The sequence below is a fragment of the Ictidomys tridecemlineatus genome, chromosome 3 (assembly GCF_052094955.1).
Source record: "Ictidomys tridecemlineatus isolate mIctTri1 chromosome 3, mIctTri1.hap1, whole genome shotgun sequence".
Lineage (NCBI taxonomy): Eukaryota > Metazoa > Chordata > Mammalia > Rodentia > Sciuridae > Ictidomys > Ictidomys tridecemlineatus.
Window position 1 is genome coordinate 61,233,680 of NC_135479.1, and position 22,661 is coordinate 61,256,340.

The 22,661-nt window shown below is 47.4% G+C and overlaps 2 protein-coding genes across 9 annotated transcripts in view; both read left to right on the forward strand.

Annotated features, from left to right (window-relative positions):
* The first annotated feature begins 452 nt into the window (after positions 1 to 452).
* On the forward strand, positions 453 to 6,791 carry LOC144375820 (aldehyde dehydrogenase, dimeric NADP-preferring-like). Its single transcript, XM_078041278.1, is given in 10 exon segments — positions 453 to 614; positions 1,986 to 2,217; positions 2,799 to 2,884; positions 3,170 to 3,378; positions 4,187 to 4,304; positions 4,592 to 4,733; positions 5,331 to 5,497; positions 5,908 to 6,007; positions 6,378 to 6,508; positions 6,603 to 6,791. Coding segments are annotated over 10 exon segments (1,362 nt in total). The 3' UTR covers positions 6,618 to 6,791.
* A 15,657-nt stretch (positions 6,792 to 22,448) lies between these two features.
* LOC110597402 (uncharacterized) overlaps positions 22,449 to 22,661 on the forward strand; it is a 45,527-nt gene continuing 45,314 nt past the window's right edge. For all 8 annotated transcript variants that reach the window (XR_013436387.1, XR_013436386.1, XR_013436388.1 and 5 more), the window contains exon 1: positions 22,449 to 22,574. The gene's annotated coding sequence lies outside the window, so the exon portion shown is untranslated. The remainder of the gene's footprint in view (positions 22,575 to 22,661) is intronic.

A 22,661-nucleotide genomic window follows, 5' to 3' on the forward strand; every position in this document is an offset into this window, starting at 1 on the left:
GCCCAGTTGCCCTCAGAAGAACCAGTCCAATTTGCCAAGATGGTTTCTTGAACAAGTAACAGGAATTACCTCCATATTTCTGCACAGAAACCCGAAAGCCTGTGAGTTCCTTGCTAGCATTGATCTGTATCTCCCAGGCTTAGCATGCACTGATTTAATGACTTATGCCTGCTTAAGCTCTTGACCAGTCATCACCAGAAAGGGTTTGCAGGTATTTTGATGCTAGTTTTTCTTTAATCAACCTGAGCGTGGAATCTTGACCAATGTTCATCCAATCTAATCTGGAAAGTGTGTTACAGTTCCCGGAATGTTTGCCTGGGGGTGTGTCACCAGCTTTGCAAGCAGGTAGAGGCGGGAGTGGGACACCAGAGATGGCAGCTCTGAGCCAAGGACGTGGCCTTCTTTCCAACCTCCTCCACCTTGCTGCAAGATCCCCTCTGTCCCTAGGTACCATGAACAAGTTTAGCAAATTGGTCAAGAGGGCCAGGGCCGCCTTCAACTCAGGCCTGACCCGCCCGCTGCAGTTCCGGATCTAGCAGCTGGAGGCGCTGCGGCGCATGATCCAGGAGCGCCAGGCGGACATCACCGAGGCTTTGGCCGCTGATCTGCACAAGGTGCTCCTGCTAGCAGGGCTGCAGGGCTGCGCGGGAGACCTCCACGAGGGTGGGGACAGTTATGGTTTGGTGTAAGGTATCGCTAGCGTGCATGGGGTTCTGTGCTCAACATTTTACAAAGGACCAGGCTCAGCCCCCCAAAACCCTCCGTGAGTGTCATGACCATATTATAGAAGGGGAAATGAGGCTTGGAGTCACCCAGTTCATCAACAGCTGAGAAGTGGCACACTACCCTCTCCTCTTTTCCTCTCACTCTCAGCAGAGGGGTTCCACCGTACCCCATTTTGCTGTTGTGCAGGGCACTCCTTACCCTCGTCTGTCTGCTTTTACCTCCTGACCAGTTTTCTTCACCAGTTTTTTTCATCCTGACCAGATCTTAACATAAGACCACCCATTCCAACCAATCTCCTCCTACATGACACCTGGAGCATCTGGTGCCCTGAGTCCCACATGGGAACACCTGGCTCTCCATGCCAAGGAACAGCTTGCTGATGCCAGGAGGCCACCTGCTCCCTGTGGCTGCAGGGAGGTTGGGGCTGCTCCTTCACTCACTCTGAGAGAATGAGACTCCTTCGATTCACAAACCTTTCGCCGTAGGGCCCAGAACTCATCTGAGCCTGTTTCCACCCTCCCTCTTGCCTGAGAGAAGAGAAAAGGTGCCTCTGCAGGGTGCAGATCTTTGGAGCTCACCCCTCTGCCGTCTCAAGGCCTTCCCACCACCCTATTCTGTAGTTTTAGAAGATGGCTCAGGACTATTCATCTTAAAACTAAAACGAGAAAACTCACTCTTGACCTCACAGCCAAAGCTCATATTTTCTGTCTGTGCCTCCCCTCTCCTCACTCTGTGCTGCCTGAGAAGCCCTCGGTCCCCGGCCTACTCCTTCTGTCACCTTGTCTCCTGGCTTCTCTTCTGACTCTCTTGGGAAGCCATCTCCCTGTCCCTATTTCTTCAGGGTGGTCTTAAGAGGGCTCCTTCCTAGGTTCAGGTCTTATTTTGACCCATAAACTTTCCCAGACAACACAACACATGGCTCAATTCCCCCTCTCCCCCCTACACACACCAACTCACTAATGACCCTCAAATCTGTCTCCTCCATCCAGGCCTGGCTTTTTCTTTCAGTCACCAGCCCTCTCCCTGCCAGAGCCCCCAATCCAGCAGAAGTTAGATCCACCACTCCTGTTAGACCCTCACCTCTGTTTCTCCCCCAACCCCCATGTACTCTGTCTTCCTGGTCCCCCACCTGGGCTGGGGAACCCATGGTGTACAACTCCCATTGCCCTGGCAGCTAAGGACTGGGAATGCCTAGCTTGCACTCCTAGAAGCTTGGCCTTGCTTCTGGGCTAGGAGCTTACATGGTGTCTTCACCACAGAATGAATGGACCGCCTACGGTGAGGAGGTGGGGTACGTTCTGGAGGAGATTGCGTATATGATCAAGAATCTCCATGAGTGGGTCAAGGATGCGCCTGTGGAGAAGACTCCTGAGACCCAGTAGGATGAGTCCTACATCCACTCAGAGCCCCTGGGAGTGGTCCTCATCATCGGCACCTGGAACTACCCCTTCAACCTTGTTATCCAGCCCATGGCGGGCGCCATTGCTGCAGGTACTAGAGGCTCCGTTCCAAGAGGGGCTCAGGCCTGGGGAAAGAGGAGACCTGGTGGCAGACAGTGGATTGATGTGACTTTCACAGGAGGCTGTGTAGACAAAACCATTTAGTTTAGGCCTCCAGGTACCTGCATCCGAGGCCGGTCAGATGCAGATGACCACAAGAACAGCTTCCACCTGCCCATGGGTGTGGGTGGCTGGGGTAGCTCTCAGCTAAATCGACCAGGAGGGGCTAACACTACTCTCCCAACCAGCCCAAGAGCATCTCCCTCTCCTTTGTCCTTTCCTCTTTCCCAGCCTCCCAGCAATTGCAGAAGGGAAGGTGCTGCAGTTCTAGCCAGCATGAACCTATGTGTGCACCTGTGTGCCTGTGTTTGTTCCTGTGGCATCTGCTCATGCGTGCTCCTCAGCCTATGCCTTGTGTGTATTGCAAGTTTATGTGCTTGTGCATGTGCCTACAAGTCTTCCCTCCACGCCTCTGAGGACATGGATGTTGGAAGGAAGGCTCCAGGGTTGGTCAATAGGAGAGAAGAGCATTTGGGGTGGCCTGGTGTGGCGCTAAGTCTGTTTACTTTGCAGGGAATGCAGTGGTTCTCAAACCCTCAGAGCTGAGTGAGAACATGGCAAACCTGCTTGCCACCATCCTCCCTCAGTACATAGATAAGGTAAGGGACCCTCCAGGGCTCAAAAGGTAACTGTTTGAGGTCAGGTCTTTGGGGCTTGAGCAAGCCTCAGGTTGGGGAAGGATATCTCCCAGGAGCTTCCCTCTCCTGCTGAGATGAACAGAAAGTCTCTGAGCCCTAATCGGGGAGCTCTACTTGCCAGTGGCCAGCCAGGGTGGGGTGTGAGTTGCTGGGCCACAGGACCACTGGTCTCAGCCACGGCCTTACATGCAGGGGTGAGGAGGGAGTTGGTCTTGGCTGAGCCTTTCTTCTCTCCTTGCATGAAAGAAACTGTACCCAGTGATAAATGGGGGTGTCCCTGAGACCACAGAGGTGCTCAAGGAGAGATTTGACCACATCTTCTACACGGGCAGCACGGGCGTAGGGAAGATTGTTATGACGGCTGCTGCCAAGCGCCTGACTCCTGTCACACTGGAACTGGAAGGAAAGAGCCCCTGCTATGTGGACAAGGATTGCAATCTGGATGTGGCCTGCCGGTGAGGAGGCCATTCCTTCTGCTGTCTCTAGCACACCCAGGCTGCAGGCTAAGCACTGCAGTTCTGCTCTGAATAGTACAAATAGGCCCTTTCCCCACTGGGCCTGCAGTCCTCAGCAGGAGCTCAGGGTGGGTAGTAGAAGCTGGAAAGGAACCTCATTCACAGAAAAGGTGCATTGAGTCCAGGAAGGCTTCCTAGAGGAAGAGAGTTCTAGGCAGAGCTCTGACCACTCTGTGGACATCATAGTGAAGGCAATAGTCCAAGCAGAGACTGTAAGAAAAACAAGTGTGGGGTGTTCAGGGCACAAAGAAGTTGGCCCTGACCAGCTCTCTGCCATAATTGAGCTGATAATCTGGAGATCATGACCCATGAGAAGAACGGCTGACACTCAGAGTCCAAGGCAGGACTTGTATCTTGACCTTCCGACCTGAGCCAGGGCTCTGGCCACCTCTGTGCACCACATATGTGGTCCTTGGAGATGGGGTGGGGGGTGGAAGTAGAGGTAACACCTGGCCACGAAGGCTGATCCTAGAGGCACAAAGCCCACCACCCCCAGATATCCCCCAGAAACTCCCCACCTGCCACCAATGAGTTTAGCACCCATTGGCTCCAAAAGGCGCTCTCAGCCCAGTGTCCAGAAGTGAGTGGGCTGCTTAAGACTCACTGTGACCTGCTCACAGCCTATGGCTCCCACTGACCAGTGTGCTAAGCCCACTATGCCCTGACCCTGTGCGCACGGAATAAGGCCTGCCTTCTTGGGAATCTTCCCATGGCCTGCGGGACATAATCCACCCTGGAATTTTCACAGACGCATCGCCTGGGGGAAATTCATGAACAGCGGCCAGACCTGTGTGGCCCCAGATTACATCCTTTGTGACCCCTCAATCCAGCACCAAATCGTGGAGAAACTAAAGAAGTCTCTGAAAGTGAGTATGGGGCCCTGGAGCCTGAGCGTGGGAGCTGTGAGGCAGGAGGTGGGCGTGACACCAGGAATGACTTCTCGACTTGAGCAAATCGCTCCTTTCTTCTGATCATTCAAGGAATACACACACACAATAGAGACCGTTTCAGAAAGTTTAAAAAGCATTAAAAAAAAAAAAAAAAAACCTCTGCACCCAGAATCCCATCACCCAGTCTGCTGACATGTGGCTTGGAAGCCTTTGACTATGACCAGGGTCTTTGTCCTTCCCTGAAGCCTCCCATCTCTTCTCAGGAGTTCTATGGGGAAGATGCCAAGAAGTCACGTGACTATGGAAGGATCATTAATGCCTGGCACTTCCAGAGGGTCATGGGGCTAATTGAGGGCCAGAAAGTGGCCCATGGAGGCACTGGAGACATGGCCTCCCGCTACATAGGTGCGTATGGTCCTCCAAGGTTCCCACCAAGTTCACAGAAAATGGCTCAGATACTTGACCACCAGGCAGAGCCCTCTGATGAGCATAGATTATTCTCACCAATGGGCTTGGGGAGACGCTGGTGCCCTCAGTAGGCAAGGCTGACCATGCCTCCCAAGAAGCCCCATTCCAGCCCCAGAAGCCCATCTCCCACAAGACCAGAGAGAGGGGCTTCAGCTCCCTCTCAACTCGGCACGCCAGTCGATGATGGGGACAGTAGAGGTCATAATAAGAACCCCTGATGCCTAGGATTGGGTCACCAGATGAGATCCATTTGGACCCCAATTTGTTGAAGAGACAGAAGGAGATACTTGTATCCTTCCAGCTGCTGTGCCTGCCCCATTACTCCCATGTAGGTTAATTCAGAATAGCCCAACAGTCTGCCATGATGGACCCCAGGAGGTGCCTGGATCATGGGAAGAGCTCTTCAGCATCTCATCCGTCCCCCTCCCTAACATTGGGCAGCATCCTCTGGGAAAGAGTAGAAGCAGGAGTCAGACATGCTGGCTGGGTGGAAGGGGGTTCTCAGCACTAACTCTGGCTCCTCTCCCACCTCAGCCCCCACCATCCTCACGGATGTGGACCCCCAGTCCCAGGTGATGCAAGAGGAAATCTTTGGACCAGTGATGCCCATCGTGTGCGTGCGCAGCCTGGAGGAAGCCATCCAGTTCATCAACCAGCGAGAGAAGCCCCCGGCTCTCTATGTCTTCTCCAACAATAACAATGTGAGCCGATGGTCCTCCAACCTGGGTCCTGGGGCTTCTGGGCACAGCCGTCACATGCAAGTAGGATCCAGGGATCCACCGGCCTGAATTCAAATTATAGCTTCCTAGTTCATTGACTGTGTGACATTGGGCAAGACATTAGACCTTCTGAACCTCTTTAGCCTTGTCTTTAAGAAGTATCTAGGAAGACAGTAGCATCACCTGGTCATCGGAGCTGTTGTTCATACCATCTCCCCAGGTGGTACTGAGGGCCATGTGATACTTGGGAAGGGCTGATGAGATAGTAGGTAGCTGTGCCTCTGCTGCCTCTGACCTTGTGGCTCCAGAACGTGGCTGAGACAGAACAGGAAGGGAAGCGCTCTGCATCCTCTCAGCAGGAGTGGATAATCAGCAGCTTGGTCCTCATACAGGTGATTAAGAAGATGATCTCAGAGACATCAGGTGGCGGGGTGACAGCCAACGACGTCATCGTACACATCACTGTGCACTCTCTGCCCTTCGGGGGCGTGGGTGAGTCTAGGACTGGCTCTCAGCCCACCTGCTTCCCCCCTGCCCAGGGTTCCCACAAGGCCAGGCAGTCCATCAGCAGCCAGGAGCCATAGATTCCCACTTACCTCTCCTATTTGGCCTTCTGACTTTGGCCTTGGAGCACTAATGCATCCCTAGTGCACTAATCTGTTCCATGAAGACCCCAAGTCAAGGGTCTTAACCTCTTTTAGTGGCATAGCTGGCCCAGTTTGGACTCTTCCTAGGCACTCTCTATATTGTCCCCAGCATGGATGCCCTGGAAGAAATCCTAAGGATTTCAGAAAAGGGGCCCTAGAGGCTTATAGGCACAACTTGGGGTGGAATCCTAGTCCTGAGCAACCTTCTCCCACAGGGAACAGTGGTATGGGGGCCTACCACGGCAGGAAGAGCTTCGAGACCTTCTCCCACCGCCGTTCTTGCCTGGTGAGGTCTTTACTGAATGACGATGCCCACAAGGCCAGGTACCCACCAAGCCCAGCCAAGGTGAGAGGTGGAGAGTGGGGCTGCCAGGGGAAGCAGGCTGTGCCAGACAGGGCGAGGGCTTGTCCTTACTGCCCCCACTTGTCCTTCCTTATAGATGCCCTGGCACTGAAGAGGGCCACTGCACCTGGCCTATCTGTGCTGTGCTGCCACCAGAGGATGAGACACCCTCGCTTGCTCTCCTACTCCTGGAGCTCCTGACTCTGGCCTCTTGCTTCTCTGCTCTCATAGGCAAGCCCCCAACTCCCATATGGACCCCAGGTCCCAGCGCTCCAAGACCCTTACCTTTGCAGGACACATAGGGACCAATAAAGGTTTCTGAATGGAAAGTCATGCTGGTAATGCTCCTTTTTTTTTGGAGGGATGGAATTTTAATATATTTTTACATTATAATTCTTAATATACCATTATACCATAATTTATCATATCTCTGATTATATATAAGGTATGTTGACACCAAATTCACATCTTCATATATGTATTTTGTATAATGATTGGGGTCTCCTTTCACCATCCATGCTATTCCCCTTCTCCCTTCCTTTCCCTCCCACCCCTATTCCCTATCTAGAGGTAATCTTCCTCCCTTGCTCTCCCTCCCAACCCCATTTTAAGTCACCCCCCCTTATATCAGAGAAGACATTCAGCATTTGTTTTTTGGGGATTGGCTAACTTCATTTAGCGATATCTTCTCTAATGCCATCCATTTCCCTGCAAATGCCATAATCTTATTCTTTTTTATTGCTGAGTAATATTCCATTGTGTATAAATGTCACATTTTTTTATCCATTCGTCCACTGAAGGACATCTAGGTTGGTTCCACAGTTTAGCTATTGTGAATTGTGCTGCTATAAACATTGATGTGGCTGTGTCCCTGTAGTATGCTGTTATTAGGTCCTTTGGGTATAGTCCGAAAAGAGGAATAGCTGGGTCAAATGGTGGTTCCATTCCCAGTTTTCCAAAGAATCTCCATACTGCTTTTCCAAATTGGCTGCACCAATTTGCAGTCCCACCGCATCCTCTCCAACACTTGTTGTAGTTTGTCTTCATAATGGCTGCCACTCTCACTGGAGTGAAATGGTATCTTAGAGTAGTTTTAATTTTCATTTCTCTGACTACTAGAGATGATGAGCATTCTTTCGTATATTTGTTGACTGATTGTGTATCCTCTTCTGAGAAGAGTCTCTTCAGGTCCTTGGCCCATTTATTGATTGGATCATTTTTTTTTTGGTGCTTATCTTGTTGAGTTCTTTATATACCCTAGAGATTAGTGCTCTATCTGATGTGTAAGGGGTAAAAATTTGTTCCCAGGATGTAGGTTCTCTGTTCACCTCACAGATGGTTTCTTTTGCTGAAGAAAAAACTTTTTAGTTTGAATCCATCCCATTTGGTAATGCTTCTTTTGCATTCTGCACCCACTCGCCCTGTCCCACCTGATCCCACTGCCTCTTGAGACTTGGTCATTCCAGTGAACCAGTGAACCCCTCCCCACAGCCTCACATCAATCCCCAGGGCCTTGAGGCAGGAGGTCAATGTTAGACCAGGACGCAAGAAAAGACCACTGACTCCAATTAAAATCAAATTAAAGCAATCTTATTATTTCAACCAGCCAGGCTGCCTCTCCCACCCAAAATGGCGGGAACAAGACAGCAGCCCAGCTTTCCTACAGCCCAGCTTTACAGCCCAGAAAGTTACACAAAGGGGGTTACAGATAACAGAACTCTGACAAGCATCACACAAAGGCTAGTTTATAGTTTTGCTGGCCCCAACATCAGAATTTATGAAGGTCTTTAGAGCCTCAGAGAGGGTCGTTGTCTGGCCAGGGAAGGCCAAGATTGATGAGGCATCACTAAAGTTTCATAGAGGGCTGCTATCTGGTCAGAGCCAGGCATGGGTGAGTTCAAGGCACGGGGGGGAATTCCAAGCAGGTTCAGAATTTGCAGTAATTTATAGTAAAGCCGAAATTAGCTTTTCATGGCTTTGTGGCGAGATGGCTCCCAATTTTAATAAAAGATCAGGTTGGGTCTATCAGTCATTATGTTGGGGTGGCATGTATTCCACTCAGACTTTGGGGTATCCGCTCCATTCCTGATGTGTCCAGCTGTGGAGAAATTAAGGAGGCTGAGCCTTGATGACTAGGGGCTCCAAAACCAGAGACCAACACACTCTTCTTAAATCTGATTTGTCATCTAGGGAAGGGGTCCCTCATGAAACAACACAGTGGTCAACAGGGAGCCCCCTTGGTGATGTCAAAGTGATGCTTATTGGGGCAGAAAGACAAAGTCAGGGTTTTGGTTACACAGTAGCTCACCCCAGGTTCCATCCTTAGGGTCCTGGGGAATCAGAGTCCATGGAGAAAAGACTAAAGGGGGATGAAGGTCTGAAAGTCAGATCAGAGCAAGAGTCAAGTATCAGCCCCTCCTGGGCCAGGTAGATGAGTTGGGCAGATAAGGCAGTAACCTATGAGGCTGGACCTTCTGTGGCAGACCCTCCTGGTATCACGGAAGCCAGTTCCTCCTTCAAACTGGTAAGAATGACTGTGTCTGAGCTGTCACCCTGAAGGCACTGCAGCCCTATGCTGCCATCCCTCCTGTGACTACACCAGTCATTGCTGCTCCCAAGGCAATCCAACCCTGTGCCTGGCCCACATCCAGTCCCCGAAGCCAGAATTAGTTAGGTAAGCAAGGGTCAGATCCAGAGAGTGGAGGAATTGAAATGTTAATTTCATAAGAGCCCTTCCCTTTTCCAACCTGTTGCTAAGGTAACGGGTCTCAGAGATTGTCCCTCCCTACAGGGAGTTATTAATTACACCCCCTTCCTGCCCAGGTCACTCCAACTTGGCCCCTCCAGCCCTTCTGCTTCTCAACTTGTGGCCATCCCACCCAGCATCTCCATGTATGCAGAAGGAGAGAGATAAAGGAAAGAGAGCAGGAGAATAAAGGAGGCCTAGGACATATAAAAAGGCAAAACAAACTTCCTTCTTGGGATTCCAGGACACCAGCTATGGCGGTTACCCCTTTTTGAATAAACTGTGCTTTATATACTTGCCTCTGTGTGCTTCTCTAATGTTATACTTCAACATGTGAGGAAGCAGAATATCACCAGTGACCGGTGGTATTATCCCCATCTCCCTGTTTGCCCAGTGTATCCACAACCCCCATTGATACTGAACCAGACCCACTTTGCCTGCTGCATGGTGTGCCAATCACCGAGACCACCGTATTGCAAAGTAGTTTATTCACAAAGTGGCTGAGAGTGGAAGGGGAGACCCTGTCATAGGACAGGGTGTAAGGTCAGGCAGCAGCAGCGACCAAAAGGCCACTGAACAGGGCTTTATTGAGATTTCACTCCCAGGTGGAACTCTCAGACCCGCAGAGTAAGAAGAGGGTCTGAGGAGTAAGAAGAGGGCAGGGGCTCTACCGGACTGGAATTTTTATTGGACATAGGCAGGAAGGGAGGGCTTGGGACAGGAAAGGGAGTTTTTGGAGTCCCTTGTCCCACTGGAGTTGATGGGGGGTGCGGAGGGTGGGGGGAGGACTGGCTGAGATCCAGGATTGGCCAGGAGTCCCCGCTGATTGACAGGCTGTTCCATCAGTGCCTGACCAGTGTTTCGCGCACACAGGCTGCTTGGTGCTTTGTTCCTAAGTCACTGCCATCGACCTGACACAGGGTATGAGGACACTTATGGAATAAGAAAGAAAGGAGATTTAGGCACAGGGAAAGGCATTTGTGGTGAAAAAGTCAGTGGTTTTGCTACAGGGGTCGCTTTATTGTAACGGGTTCACTTCATATTTTAAATATAACCTTGCTGCTCAACCACGGGCAACTTTAAAGGAACATGTTTTTGCTCCCTGTTCTCCCTCTTTCCCTCCCAACCCTGAGGGGAACAATATGAATGTTCTTCCTGTCCTGAGCCAAGATATCTGCCCTTCTACAAGAAGAATAAAACTCTGGATCTACAAATTGGAACTCCAGCTCTTTCAAGGATATAAGTTAAAACATTAATTAGCTCTAACACTAATGATATGTGGGAAAACTGCCCTCTTTTAAAGCCCTCTGTCCCCACAGGCAGTCAGCTGTGTGAACATGAGTTCATTGTCTTTCTCCTTCACCAGAAAGGCAATAAATCCTCTTTTTTCCTTTTTCTCAAAACTTTGTCCTTGTTACCGGATGGGCATCTGGGACAAGGACCAAGCTTTTGGTTTCATTCTGTGCACATATAATCAAATTCCTTGGCTCTTCATGGCACTCATGTTCTTGAAAATGACAGCATTAGCATGGTGTGAGAATAGAGTTTTCAGCCCCCTGATTTCAAAAGTTCACCAATTGGACACTTGTGCAGACCCAAGTGAAGAGTCGGGGATTGGGACAAAAGCAACCTGCAAGTCCTGAAAAGTAACCTAAGCAATCACCATATCCCACAGGTCAGAAGTGTTATCTACAGCAAAGCTATCGGGAAACAAAAAACATAGTTCTCAGCTGTGCGACTTCAAAAATGAGTGCTTTTAAAAGTCAACTAAAAGCAAGTGAAGTTCGAGGATTTGTTTAGTTATCCCTTGGTTGCACTGCTTGGGTGTCCCATGGTCTCCTGGCCACCTTCAGCTGCTGCACCTGCTACTGGAGTTGTAGGGCAAAGAATTTGGCTTCAGGGGTCCCAACAGACAATTCTGCCATCCATCCTAAAATGCTCTTTGAAGACACAAACAGTGGTGTTTGGATGGGCTTGTCTGCTGCTGTGATACTGCCAGTTCTCAGTGACGGTTACCAGTTACGAGTTCTGCTTCCTCGAATATTGAATTTTGAAAAATGTTGAATTTTTAACATTAGAGAAGCAAGGCAAGTGTATAAAGCAGGTTTTGTTTAAAAATAGTAACACAGACTTCTTCCAAAAGGGAGAAGGTGGGGCATAGCTGGTATCCTGGTATCCCAAGAAGTGAGAGCATCCTACACTTTTTATATATTTTAAAATTTCTTTGTTCTCTTGCTCTCTTCCCCCTAATCTCTCTCCTTCCTGTGTAGTGACTAGGCCCAGGAGATGCCAGAGGGATGGTCAAAAGGTGAGAAGCAAGTGGGCCGGAAGAGCCAAGGTGGACTGTTGGGGCAGGAAGAGAGTGGCAGCCCAGGGGGCATTCATTAGCTGCTCTTTGTTGGTTCAGGGGTGCTTCAGTAACATCCATCTGGGAGGTGCAGTTTAAGCAGGTAATCTTGGTTCTCACCATCTGCATGAGCTGGATTCAAAAGAGCTGGCTGTAACATAAACTAAGAAAACAGCAGAAATCCTGCAACACACAGACATGAGTTTCTCAGATCAAGGGCAGGACAGCTCTGCAACCTTAAGGGTCAGCTTCCATACTGGACCATGCTGGAAAGAGCATGCACCTGGAATCTCTTTATTCTACCTGGGGGACACACACAAAGGAGTTTCGATGGAATGTTCTTCGCCAAATAAGGCAGGGGATAATATTTCGAAGGTGGAGTTTTGCTTTGTGATGCCTTGTGGTCAGCAGATTGATTGACATCTTGGCAAGTCACCCATCTCAGATGCTGTGTGGGATCACAGGCAGAGCAAGAGGAAAGGCACACCTGTGTCGCACAGCCCAATCAGCGCGCTACACCAGACCCGTCCCCTCAGATCACTCCAAGGTGCATAGCTCACACACACAGCCCTTGACACTTGGTAATCAAAGCACTCCTGAGATATTAACATTCCAATCTCCCAAGGGCGGTCTCCAACTTCCCAGACTCAAATCTGCCTCCATTTTCTCAGTCCAACCCAATTGTCTATCTACACTGACGGCCTTGATAGACCCAACCTGATCTTTTATTAAAATTGGGAGCCATCTCACCACAAAGTCATGAAAAGCTAATTTCGGCTTTACTATAAATTACTGCAAATTCTGAACCTGCTTGGAATGCCTGCCCGTGCCTTGAACTCACCCATGCCTGGCTCTCTGACCAGATAGCAGCCCTCTCTGAAACTTTAGTGATGCCTCATCAATCTTGGCCTTCCCTGGCCAGACAACGACCCTCTCTGAGGCTCTAAAGACCTTCATAAATTCTGATGTTGGGGCCAGCAAAACTATAAACTAGCCTTTGTGTGATGCTTGTCAGAGTTCTGTTATCTGTAACCCCCCTTTTGTGTAACTTTCTGGGCTATAAAGCTGGGCTGTAGGAAAGGTGGGGCTGCTGTTTTGTTCCCGCTGTTTTGTTCCCGCCATTTTGGGAGGGAAAGGCAGCCCGGCCGGTAGAAATAATAAGCTTGCCTTAATTTGATTTTAATTGGAATCAGTGGTCTTTTCTTGCGTCCTGGTCTAACACCTTCACTGACTGCTGGACCTTCTGCCCCCTGCCTCAGTTTGTTAAAGAATGCGACATTTCCTGTTTCCTCAGGCTCAGCAGGGCTGCAGGCAGATTGATATTTGGCAAAGAAATCGTGTGGGGTGTCAGCTCACTTTACAAGTGTCCATGGAGCATTTACAGAAGGACAGTCAGGTAAATGCTCCATGGACACTTGGATCCAGTTTTAATAAGCTGAATGTCAGAATGCAAAATTATCACAGGAAGTGAAGTGAAATATGTCAATATTATTTTCTAATGTTCCCATCAACGTGTGGACAGGTCAAGGTATTGCAGTGAAGTATTTCTAGGCTCTAGGTCCTTCTCTGTTCTTCTCTAGGCCCTGTCTGTGGAGCCCCCTCTATGCCCACTCACCCTGAAGCTGAGCTGGTACCTGCTGGTGGTTTCTGGTCCTGGTTCCTCGTTCAGGATATGGAGCTGATGCTCCTCCTATTGAACAGCTCTTCAATTACATCCTGTGCAGAGCACGTGAAGACAGGTCCCGGCAGCTGGCAGCAAGCCCCAGGCCTTTCCTGACAGATACTCAGGCTGTTTGTATCTCTTATGTCCAATTGCTCCCCAGATCTCCTACAGACCCTGTGTCACAGGCTTCTACCCCATGGCAGCAGATGACACTGGGCTGCCAGGCTGAATCCAACCTGCCAGCCCAGTCTTGTGGTTGACCATGCTGAGAAACTGATGTGACTCCATTTTTGAGAAACCAGCCTCTACCTCAGAGCAAAGCCTGTCCAAAGGATGGGGCGTGATCCTTGTCCTTGGAAAAACCCACAGAGCACTCCTAGGCAGATAGCCACCCTGCTGAGTTGTTTATCTGCAAGTAATAGGAGAGATCTGTGGCGCCAGGTGTCCCTGAATCAGTTAGGCTAGGTGAGGACCCATAGCAACCTCCTAGCAACCTCCAATCAGCATGAGACAGGGGAAAATACCTGGGATGCCAAATGACCCCCCAAGTAGTTTATGGTGGTTGATAACATGTTGAGAAACCATACACCCCTCATGGCCTAAACCAATCACTTCAAAGGAATCCTCCTCTTGAACTAGCCAATCACCCCTATCCAACTTGTTCCCGCCAGTGAATGTGCTAATCAATGTTAAGAGTTGTTGTTTGACTCTCTCTCGGTGTGAAATGATTTGCTGTTTGATGTTGTGACACAAAGAGTATCCCCCAAAACCTATAAAATCTCACTAAACAAAGGACCAGGACTCACTCCCAAACCACTCTGTGTGTAAATGTATTTCCCTATTCTGAACATTTCATATATGATCTGTCCTGAGTGATTTCTTTCACTTAGCATCATGTTTCTGAGGTTCTTTTATGTTGTACAATAAATCGGTGTTTTATTCCTTTTCATGGATGAATAATTTTCCATTGTGTGGACAGACCACATTTTGTGTATTCATTCATTGGTTAATGGACATTTGGGTGAATAATTTGCTATCTACATTCATTTACACATATTTATGTTTTCACTCCTTTGAGGCATGTAACTAGGAGTGGAGTGGATGAGTTATGTGGTAACTCTATGTCTGATTTTTCAAGGAACTCCCCAACTGTTGTGGTTTCAATATTAGGTGTCCCCTGAAAGTTCATGTGTGCAGACAATGCAAGACAGTTTAGTGTTGGGACCTGCCCTGGATGAACTTGTCTTCAAAGTCCTGAGGTCCTGGGGCTCTGGCTAATTACTACATTTTGTAGTGACTTGGGCATTGTCCCAGCTCAGATAGCAAGTTATGGCTCCAGGTGTAGGTATCTCCCGAGGGGGTTGAGCTACACTCACCTGTTCCTTTGTAATCCTACCCCTTGCCTCATTTGAACAGCTTCTCCCCAATAAAAGGGTTCAGCACGTGCTCCTCTCTATCTTTCTTGCCTACCTTGCCCCCCTTGTGGGAGCTGCAGCTGAGGACAGTCACTGAACCCAAAGAAAAGGTACTTTCTGTGTTTGTGTCTTTATTTATTCCCCAAATTCACTTGGAGTGATCCCGACTAGTTTAGTCGTGAGACGCGACAGTTTAGTGGTAAAATAATTGGGTGTGAGAGCCTGAACCTAATCAGTGAGTTAATTCTCTGATATGGATAAACTGGGTGGTAACTGTACACACACAGGGTGTGTGTCTGGAGGGTGAGACACATAGGGTGCATCCCTGGAGGCATGCCTTGGGGTATATATTTTGTCCACATTGAATGGAGCTTGCTCTCTGCTTCCTCATTATCATGTCTGAGCTGCTTTCCTTACCACACTCTTCTGCCATGAGGTTCTGCCTCACCTCAAGCCCCAAAGAATGGAGCTGGCTGTCTATGGTCTGAAATCATGAGCCCCAAGTAAGCTTTTCCTTCTCTAAAATTGTTCTTGTCAGGTTGCAGCAATGGAAACAATGATGAAAACACTGATGGTCTTCCACAGGGAATGCACCACTTTTACATCCCCATCAGCAATGTTTAATGTTCTGGTTTCTCCATATCCTAAAAACACTTCGCCGAAGTCTAGCTTGGCACAAATCAGGAGCCACTTGTCAAAAAGAAACTAACTTTATTTTTAGAACTACAAACGCCAAACAAAACAGCTCCAGGGAAAAACCCTCAGAGCCCAACTGCCACCACCGGCTTCCACAAGCCTCTCTCCCCCACACCCGCCTCTCAACCTCCCACAATCCTCCTGCTCTTGAGGCCGATTGGCTGGGTTGCATGGGCAGAGCCGAAGAAGTCACCCAATGAGCAGCTCCGTGGAGGAGCCAATCAGCTAGATGTTGCTGGGGCCGCTGTGAGCCAATCATCAGCTGGCAGTCTGAAGGGCAGGGAAACAGCCCAATGAACATCACCGCAGAGGAGCCAATCAGCTAGATGTTGCTGGGGCCACTGTGAGCCAATCATCAGCCGGCAACTGGAAGTTTGCTGGCAGCTGGAAGTTTGCTGGGGCCCCTTTGGCTGTGGCTCTCAACAACACTTGTTATTTTCTGTTTTATTTTTTAATATTGTGATCTATTTAGTGTGCGTGGAGTAAACCTTACTGTTGATTCTTAAAGTCTTTCATCTATTCTGGGTAGAGCTTGGCTGAGGATAAAACCACAACAAGAAAAAAGCAGATAGAACTTGTAGAGAAGCATAAAACCCCGGGGATAGTTGAGTGCTGGATGTAGCCACACATAAAACTGTCTTCTGGCCTTCTTTGCTATGAAAATGAAGCAACCTCCCCCAACAACTCTATTTTAAGCTAGTTTAAATTTTGTTTCATTGCAATATTCCTGATTAATACAAACACTTTTGATAGAATAGGAATGGGGAAAAATCTTTTTCTTTGCTACTATCTCAAGCAAATACAAAATATGAGTGAGTAGTGAAATTCCCTGAATCTACTCCTTGGAGGTCCTAAGAAGCAAAGTCAAGGCCTCATTCTTTGGCTTCTCTGGGGGTAACTTCCAATGAAGGAGGAAGGAGAAATGGCCTGAAGGATGGTAACAAAGGGCTCTCCACTTAGGACAGTGGCAGAGCAGGTGAAGGAGCAGATCAGTAGGTCCAAAGGACTCCAGCTAAGGATGATGGACTTAGAGTAACCAAGCCAGAGAAATATGGTTTGGGAGGGGGGAGCATTTGCTGTGATGTTGGACTCTGGCAGGGAGAGACCCCACAGAGTTGAATTGGGGTGCCACATGGAGAATCCTCACCCTTTAACTAGTCACTTTCCAGTTATGGAAACAAAGTCCTAGCAGGTGGGCTGCTGCTGTGGTTCTGCACAGTGTGGCCAACAGTGCAAGGAGAATAGCTGCAGTGAGAATAATTCCTGCAAAAGGCTCGAAGCCCAGATGTTCACTGAGTCTGTCAGTAGAAGGCTGCCACAGGGGGCTGTGTGTGGCCCATCTCAACTTCACTGTGGTGTGGTTTGTTGCCAGGTACCATGGATACATGGCTCTACTCCATCCTCTCAATAGTGCCTGGAGGTAAGAGCATTAGCCTATTCATAGATGAGGAAACTGAGGGTCAGAGAGGAAAAGTGACTTCTAAGGTCTATAGCTTAAAAATGGTAATGACAATATGTAATATATATTATTATAAGTATAATGATAATGAATGCTACATGTGATAATAATAATACTATGTAATATATTTAGAAAATGAAAACAAACTTACTTGAAAATACTGTAGTCACAGATTACTGGGTATTAAAAGCAGGACCTTGCTGAACACTTGACATGAAATGGCTTATCTACTGTGGCCACCTTATGAAGGAAGTATTTTGTCTGTTTCCTGCTGGCATTGGGCCTGACATGTGGGAAGTTCTCAATCAACATGTGTTGAATGAATGAATAGAGATGGAGTTCAAGCAGCAGGATGGCCAGCACAGCTACAGGCAGCTTGATTTGGACAAGTGATTTTTAAAGTCCAGGAAACATTGACCATGCACTCTGCCAAGTTAAAACATGGCTAGTGCCTGGTGTTGGTGAGGGTGAGGGACACACATGGTTTTCTACCTTCCTGGTGAGAATGTAAACTTTCTGGGAAACAAAATTTAGAAAGGGCGTCGCCTTTCAAGTAAGCACACGGCTAGCCATTTGACATGAGGCAATAATTGGGCAATGGTACAGATAGAGATTGTATACAATAGTAAAAAGTGCCCATAATTAGGGGTTGGTTTAACAGAACCATGATCCATTCATACCACAATAGCTCCTAAGTATAGCTAATAGTGGTTGTCATCTGTGTGCTGGTTAATAACTCACCTGGTCACTACAACTACCCATTAGGTAGAAGCTGTTAGCATTCCCATTTTATAGATGAGGAAATGGGTGCAGAGGGAAGGAAGCAAGATTAACCTTCTTCCTGTCCTAGGCAGAGTTATTTGTTCTTCAGCTCAATGACCACAGGAATAAAGGACTCCAGACCTCAGAACTTGTACAAGTGGGTCTGAGAAGCAGCTCTCTCTCGGGGCTCCAAATAAGTTATGAATCCTGATAGGGCACAGCTGCATTTTAGCTTTTGTATTCCCTTTTAAAAAGCCAGTTGCTCCTCCTGGCAGTTAGAATCACAGCCTCTGGGACAGGAATCCACTGTATCTCCTTTGCTAACAAAGCAATAAAACTTTTTCATTATTCTCAAAACCTCCTCATTATTGGCTTTACTTCAGGCCCTGGGACCAAACTTTCTATGTCACCAACATGAGTGACCATTTTTCAGGTGAGGAAACTGAAAGCTCAGAGAAGCAATGGTATCTCTAGGAGGTCATTTCTGCAATAGAGAGGAGAGAGGATGTGGAACCTGGTCCTAGTGTTTGACAGTCACGTCCCTGTTTCTTTCATTTCAACAATCACTTGAAAGAGAAGAATCATTCTGTCCCTCAACACCATGAACAAATTCTATGAAACTATAGCAAAGATTCTTTTCCTTCCATTCCCCCCATCCCTGCCCAGTACTTGGGATTGAACCCAGGGCTTCATACTTGCTAGGCAAGTGCTGTACCACTGAGCTATAACTCAACTATTATTGTTTTTATTATTTTAATTTTTTTCAGCCTTTGAACATATTAAGATTTTTATTACCATTGTCTATAGAAATTTAAGACCAGCATCTGTGATATACTCCTCTCTATAGAAATTTAAGACCAGCATCTGTGCTATACTCCTCTCGGGCAGAGGGAGAACACCACACACAAATATTACACACCAAGAACAGTGCCAAATTGACAAGACTGTTTCTTTTTCTTTTTTTAAAGAGAGAGAGAGAGAGAGAGAGAGAGAGAGAGAGAGAGAGAGAGAGAATTTTTAATATTTATTTTATTTTAGTTTTTGGTGGACACAACATCTTTGTTGGCATGTGGTGCTGAGGATCGAACCCAGGCCGCTCGCATGCCAGTCGAGCACGCTACCGCTTGAGCCACATCCCCAGCCCAAGACTGTTTTTTGTCAATGAATCAGTAAACCAAGCTTGACAAACAAGCCAACTGAAGGTGCCTGAGTCCAGGTGAAGGACATACATGAACTTACTACTTGGTGACCATGAAAAATAATATCAAAGTGTTACACAGACTTACATACGTTCAGAATTTCCCCCTCAGACTATATAGGTAGAGAGACAGGTTCACAGTATGGGAATCTGTACCTTAACAGTACTGTGAGGTTTTAGCAAAGCATACTTTATAGAAACATTTGCCAAATGATATAACAGTGCACTAACATCCAAAAGTCACATTCAAATATATCAAGAGCATGGTCCAAATACCAGGCTTCATCTTTAAAAAGAAAGGCAATGAGACCCTACCTCTAATCAGGCCTCAAAGTTCAAAGGAACATTTTAAAATTCTCTCTATGGGATTTTCAATTACTATCATTATCCTTGCAAGTTTGCTCAAAAATTACTTTAAAATTCTGCTTTGATAGCATAATTTTTCTTATAAATAAAATATATTTATGAATTATTATAACTCATATATGTTAATATATGAGTTATTATAACTCATATTATAACTCATAAATAAAATATTTTTGAGTTATTTAAAGGCATGGATTTAATTATTTCTGCTTTTCTTCCCATTTAATGTTAAAAACAAAACTTTTAATCAAATAATTACCAGAAGGTTTCTTATATAACGAAGTAATTATATTCTTCTGATTTTCAAAAAATTATTAGCTTAAATCTCAGGATCCTTGGTGTTGCTGAAAAAGGGTTGTGGTCCTTCCTATTTTTGAAAATGGTCTTTGGGGGGACCTGCTTTAGGAAACATTCCCCAACTGTAAACCAACCTTTGCTAGAAATGAACAGAGATGACTGTTATCATCTCTGTTATAACAGAGATGTTATACACTGTTATACACAAACTGATCCCCTCTCACTTGATTGCAATTTGCTCCTCTAAGGCATCTGCCTGCTTACTAACTCTGTCACTAACCTTTTCATTAAAGTTTTTAAAGCCACATTCATCCAGACCTAATGCTTAACAAGTATTTTTTCATGAGTATATCCATTGTTATTTATTCTCCTCACCTGAGGGAGGTAACTTAATAGTATTGCTAGAAACAGTGTTCAAACTATAGTGACAATACACTTGTTCTTTAAATTTTTTTTTCTTTTAGTTGTCAATGGATCTTTATTTATTTAATTAATTTATTTATAGGTGGTGTTGAGAATTGAACCCAGTGCCTCAGACATGCTAGGCAAACACTCTACCACTGAGCTATGACCCCAACTCAATGTACGTGTTCTTCACAGGGTTCTTGAGTAGGGGAAACTATAATATTTACATTATTAAATAACCCTTTTGAAAGTGTACTGAGACCAAAGTTTATTTTTTTACAACTTGAAAACAGATTTGAGGTTTGGTTAATTCCTATTTATAAGTTAACATTAAAACACAAACATGTCTGTAATTCCATTGGCTGGGGAGGCAGAGGCAGGAGGATGCTGAGTTCAAAGCCAGCCAGCCTCAGCAAAAGTGAGGCAGTAAGCAACTCAGCAAGACTCTGTCTCTAAATGAAATACAAAATAGGGCTTGGGATGTGGCTCAGGGGTTGAATGCCCCTGAGTTCAATATCCTGCACCCTTCCCCAAATAAAACCTATAAACTTGTCAAAACAGTGATGACTGCTGTCTCAAAGGAGAAAGAAAAAGAAACTGGAAATACTAGGCTATTACTGTCTCTGGCTCACACATCAAGTATTCATCAGAAGACAGGTGTCAATTGATGGCTCACAAGTTTCCCATGACCAAGCCTAACAACAATTCCCTTCCAAGTTTCCACCGTGGAAGCCCTGAAGCTGATCAGCATAAGCAGTGGAAGTTGCTTCTAAAGAACTACCAAAGAAATATCCAGATGGTTCTCCTTATCATCCCATTAATTGAGAAGAAAAGGGCTCTTTTTTCATATGTAGACTTGAGACAAAAATAAGGGAAAACAAAAGGTCAGCTGCCCAAACCAACACAAAGAATTCTGAGGCTCTATCAAAAAGTAAGGCTGTTTTTTCTTTTTCAAAACGAAGACATTTCATACAACATGGAGATATAGACAGCAAGGGGGAAGGCCTCCTTTGGCTCTTGCTTGCTGAGTCACATTTAGACTTCGAATATCAATGATGTAGCCATGCTTTCTGCCCTGAAGGTAGCATGAACCATCACCTCCTCTTCGTTGCATCTTCCCCCATTTGTGCTAGTGAGTGGCTAACCATTTCATATGATTACCATTCGATTTTTAAAAATGAGAAAGCTGAGTACTGGAAAGTACCCTGCATGTCGAAATGTAAGTTTGTAAGTTTCATCATCAATGGATTTGGGCACTATGACAACTGGTGGATAACAAGGGCAGACAGCAAATTCTTTATTGACATAGCTTAGCCTTCACTCACTGGTAGCTGAAGAATAGAGTTCAAACTCTTTTTTTTTTTTTTTGAGGAATGTGAACGAAAAATTTATTTGCTCATTTCTTGCATTTGAAGTACTCCTTGGCCTGAGATTCTTTGCCATAATCCTTAACAACTACACAACTGCAACCAACCACTTTACGGGGCTTGCCCTCTTGGTCAATTTTACAGAGGCCTACCCATTTTCCTAGTTTCTTGTTGTCATCGACCTTAATTAGATTGATTTGGTGCTCAGCACAAAGGGCCTCCACCAATTTGACATACATAGGCTCATTACAGTTGGATGCAAGTACACAGAGATGGGCCTGGCGCAATTCCTCAAAGTCCAGATGCTTCTGCAACAAATATCAGCTTCATGTTTCATTCATTTAGCATAATGCTTCATTTGCTAGAATCAGGCTCAGAATCCTCAAAACGCTTGCTCAGGAAGGAAGGAAGGAATGCCAGCTCTCTTGTATCACCTCAAACGTGGACCCGTAGAAGAAAGGTACATCAGAGTCCAAGGTACATAATGCCTCAGTGGAACTGGCTATATTTAAACATTTTCTCCATTCCAGGACTATGCAACTAAATAATTGGAAATCTTCATGTTTTATGATGATGGTACCCAGAGATCCAACAATTTGCTTGTTGACAGCGTGGATGTTTGAAAGGAGGAGCTGTGAGGAGTCACAGCTGCTCCGCGTTGACATGAGGAGAGGACAGATGAGGTGATGGCCTGTCAGACACAGGAACCCTTCAATCGCCAGATAGAAGGGCTGGTGCAGCACCACTTTGTCCACCGGTGTGTGTGTGTGTGTGTGTGTGTGTGTGTGTGTGTGTGTGTGTTTTAAATATATTTAACAGCGGAATGCATTACAATTCTTATCAGCTCCACTTACTCCTGGTTTCCCCAGCGGCGGGGGTCGGACGCCCGCGGAGCCCAGGGCCCTGGGATGTTTAACCGCGCAGCTGGAGAGAACGACAGGCGCTGGGCTGGCGGGTGGGGGAGCCGCACCCCGCCCGACCCTTGACCTGTTAGCGAGGCCCGCGGGCTCCGCACTGGCCAGGCCTTGCTGATCCTCCTCATCAACCAGGCCGGGTGCTGGGCCACTGGGAGCGCCACGGCCGCCCGGAGTGAGGTCCCGGCTCTTGCTCCCATTTCCTTCCCCACGAGTCCCGCTACCTGGTCCCACCCCGACCGACTGGACCCTCAGATCCGCTCCTCCCCCTCGGGTAGGCCACGCCCCAAGCCCGAGCACGTGCGTCCTCTGGCCCCGCCCCGCGAAATCCGGGCCTCTCCAGCGCTGCGGTGGCGGTTTTGGGGGTGGAACCACCGATTTGGTCCGAGGGACGCCGCCTGGGGATCCACGGTTTCTTCTTCCCACAGCGGAGGGTGAGTTGGCTGGGGCCGAAGCCGGGGCCGGGGCCGGGGGCAGGTAGGCAGGCGGGCGGGAGCCAGCGTCGAGTGGCGGTGCGGGTT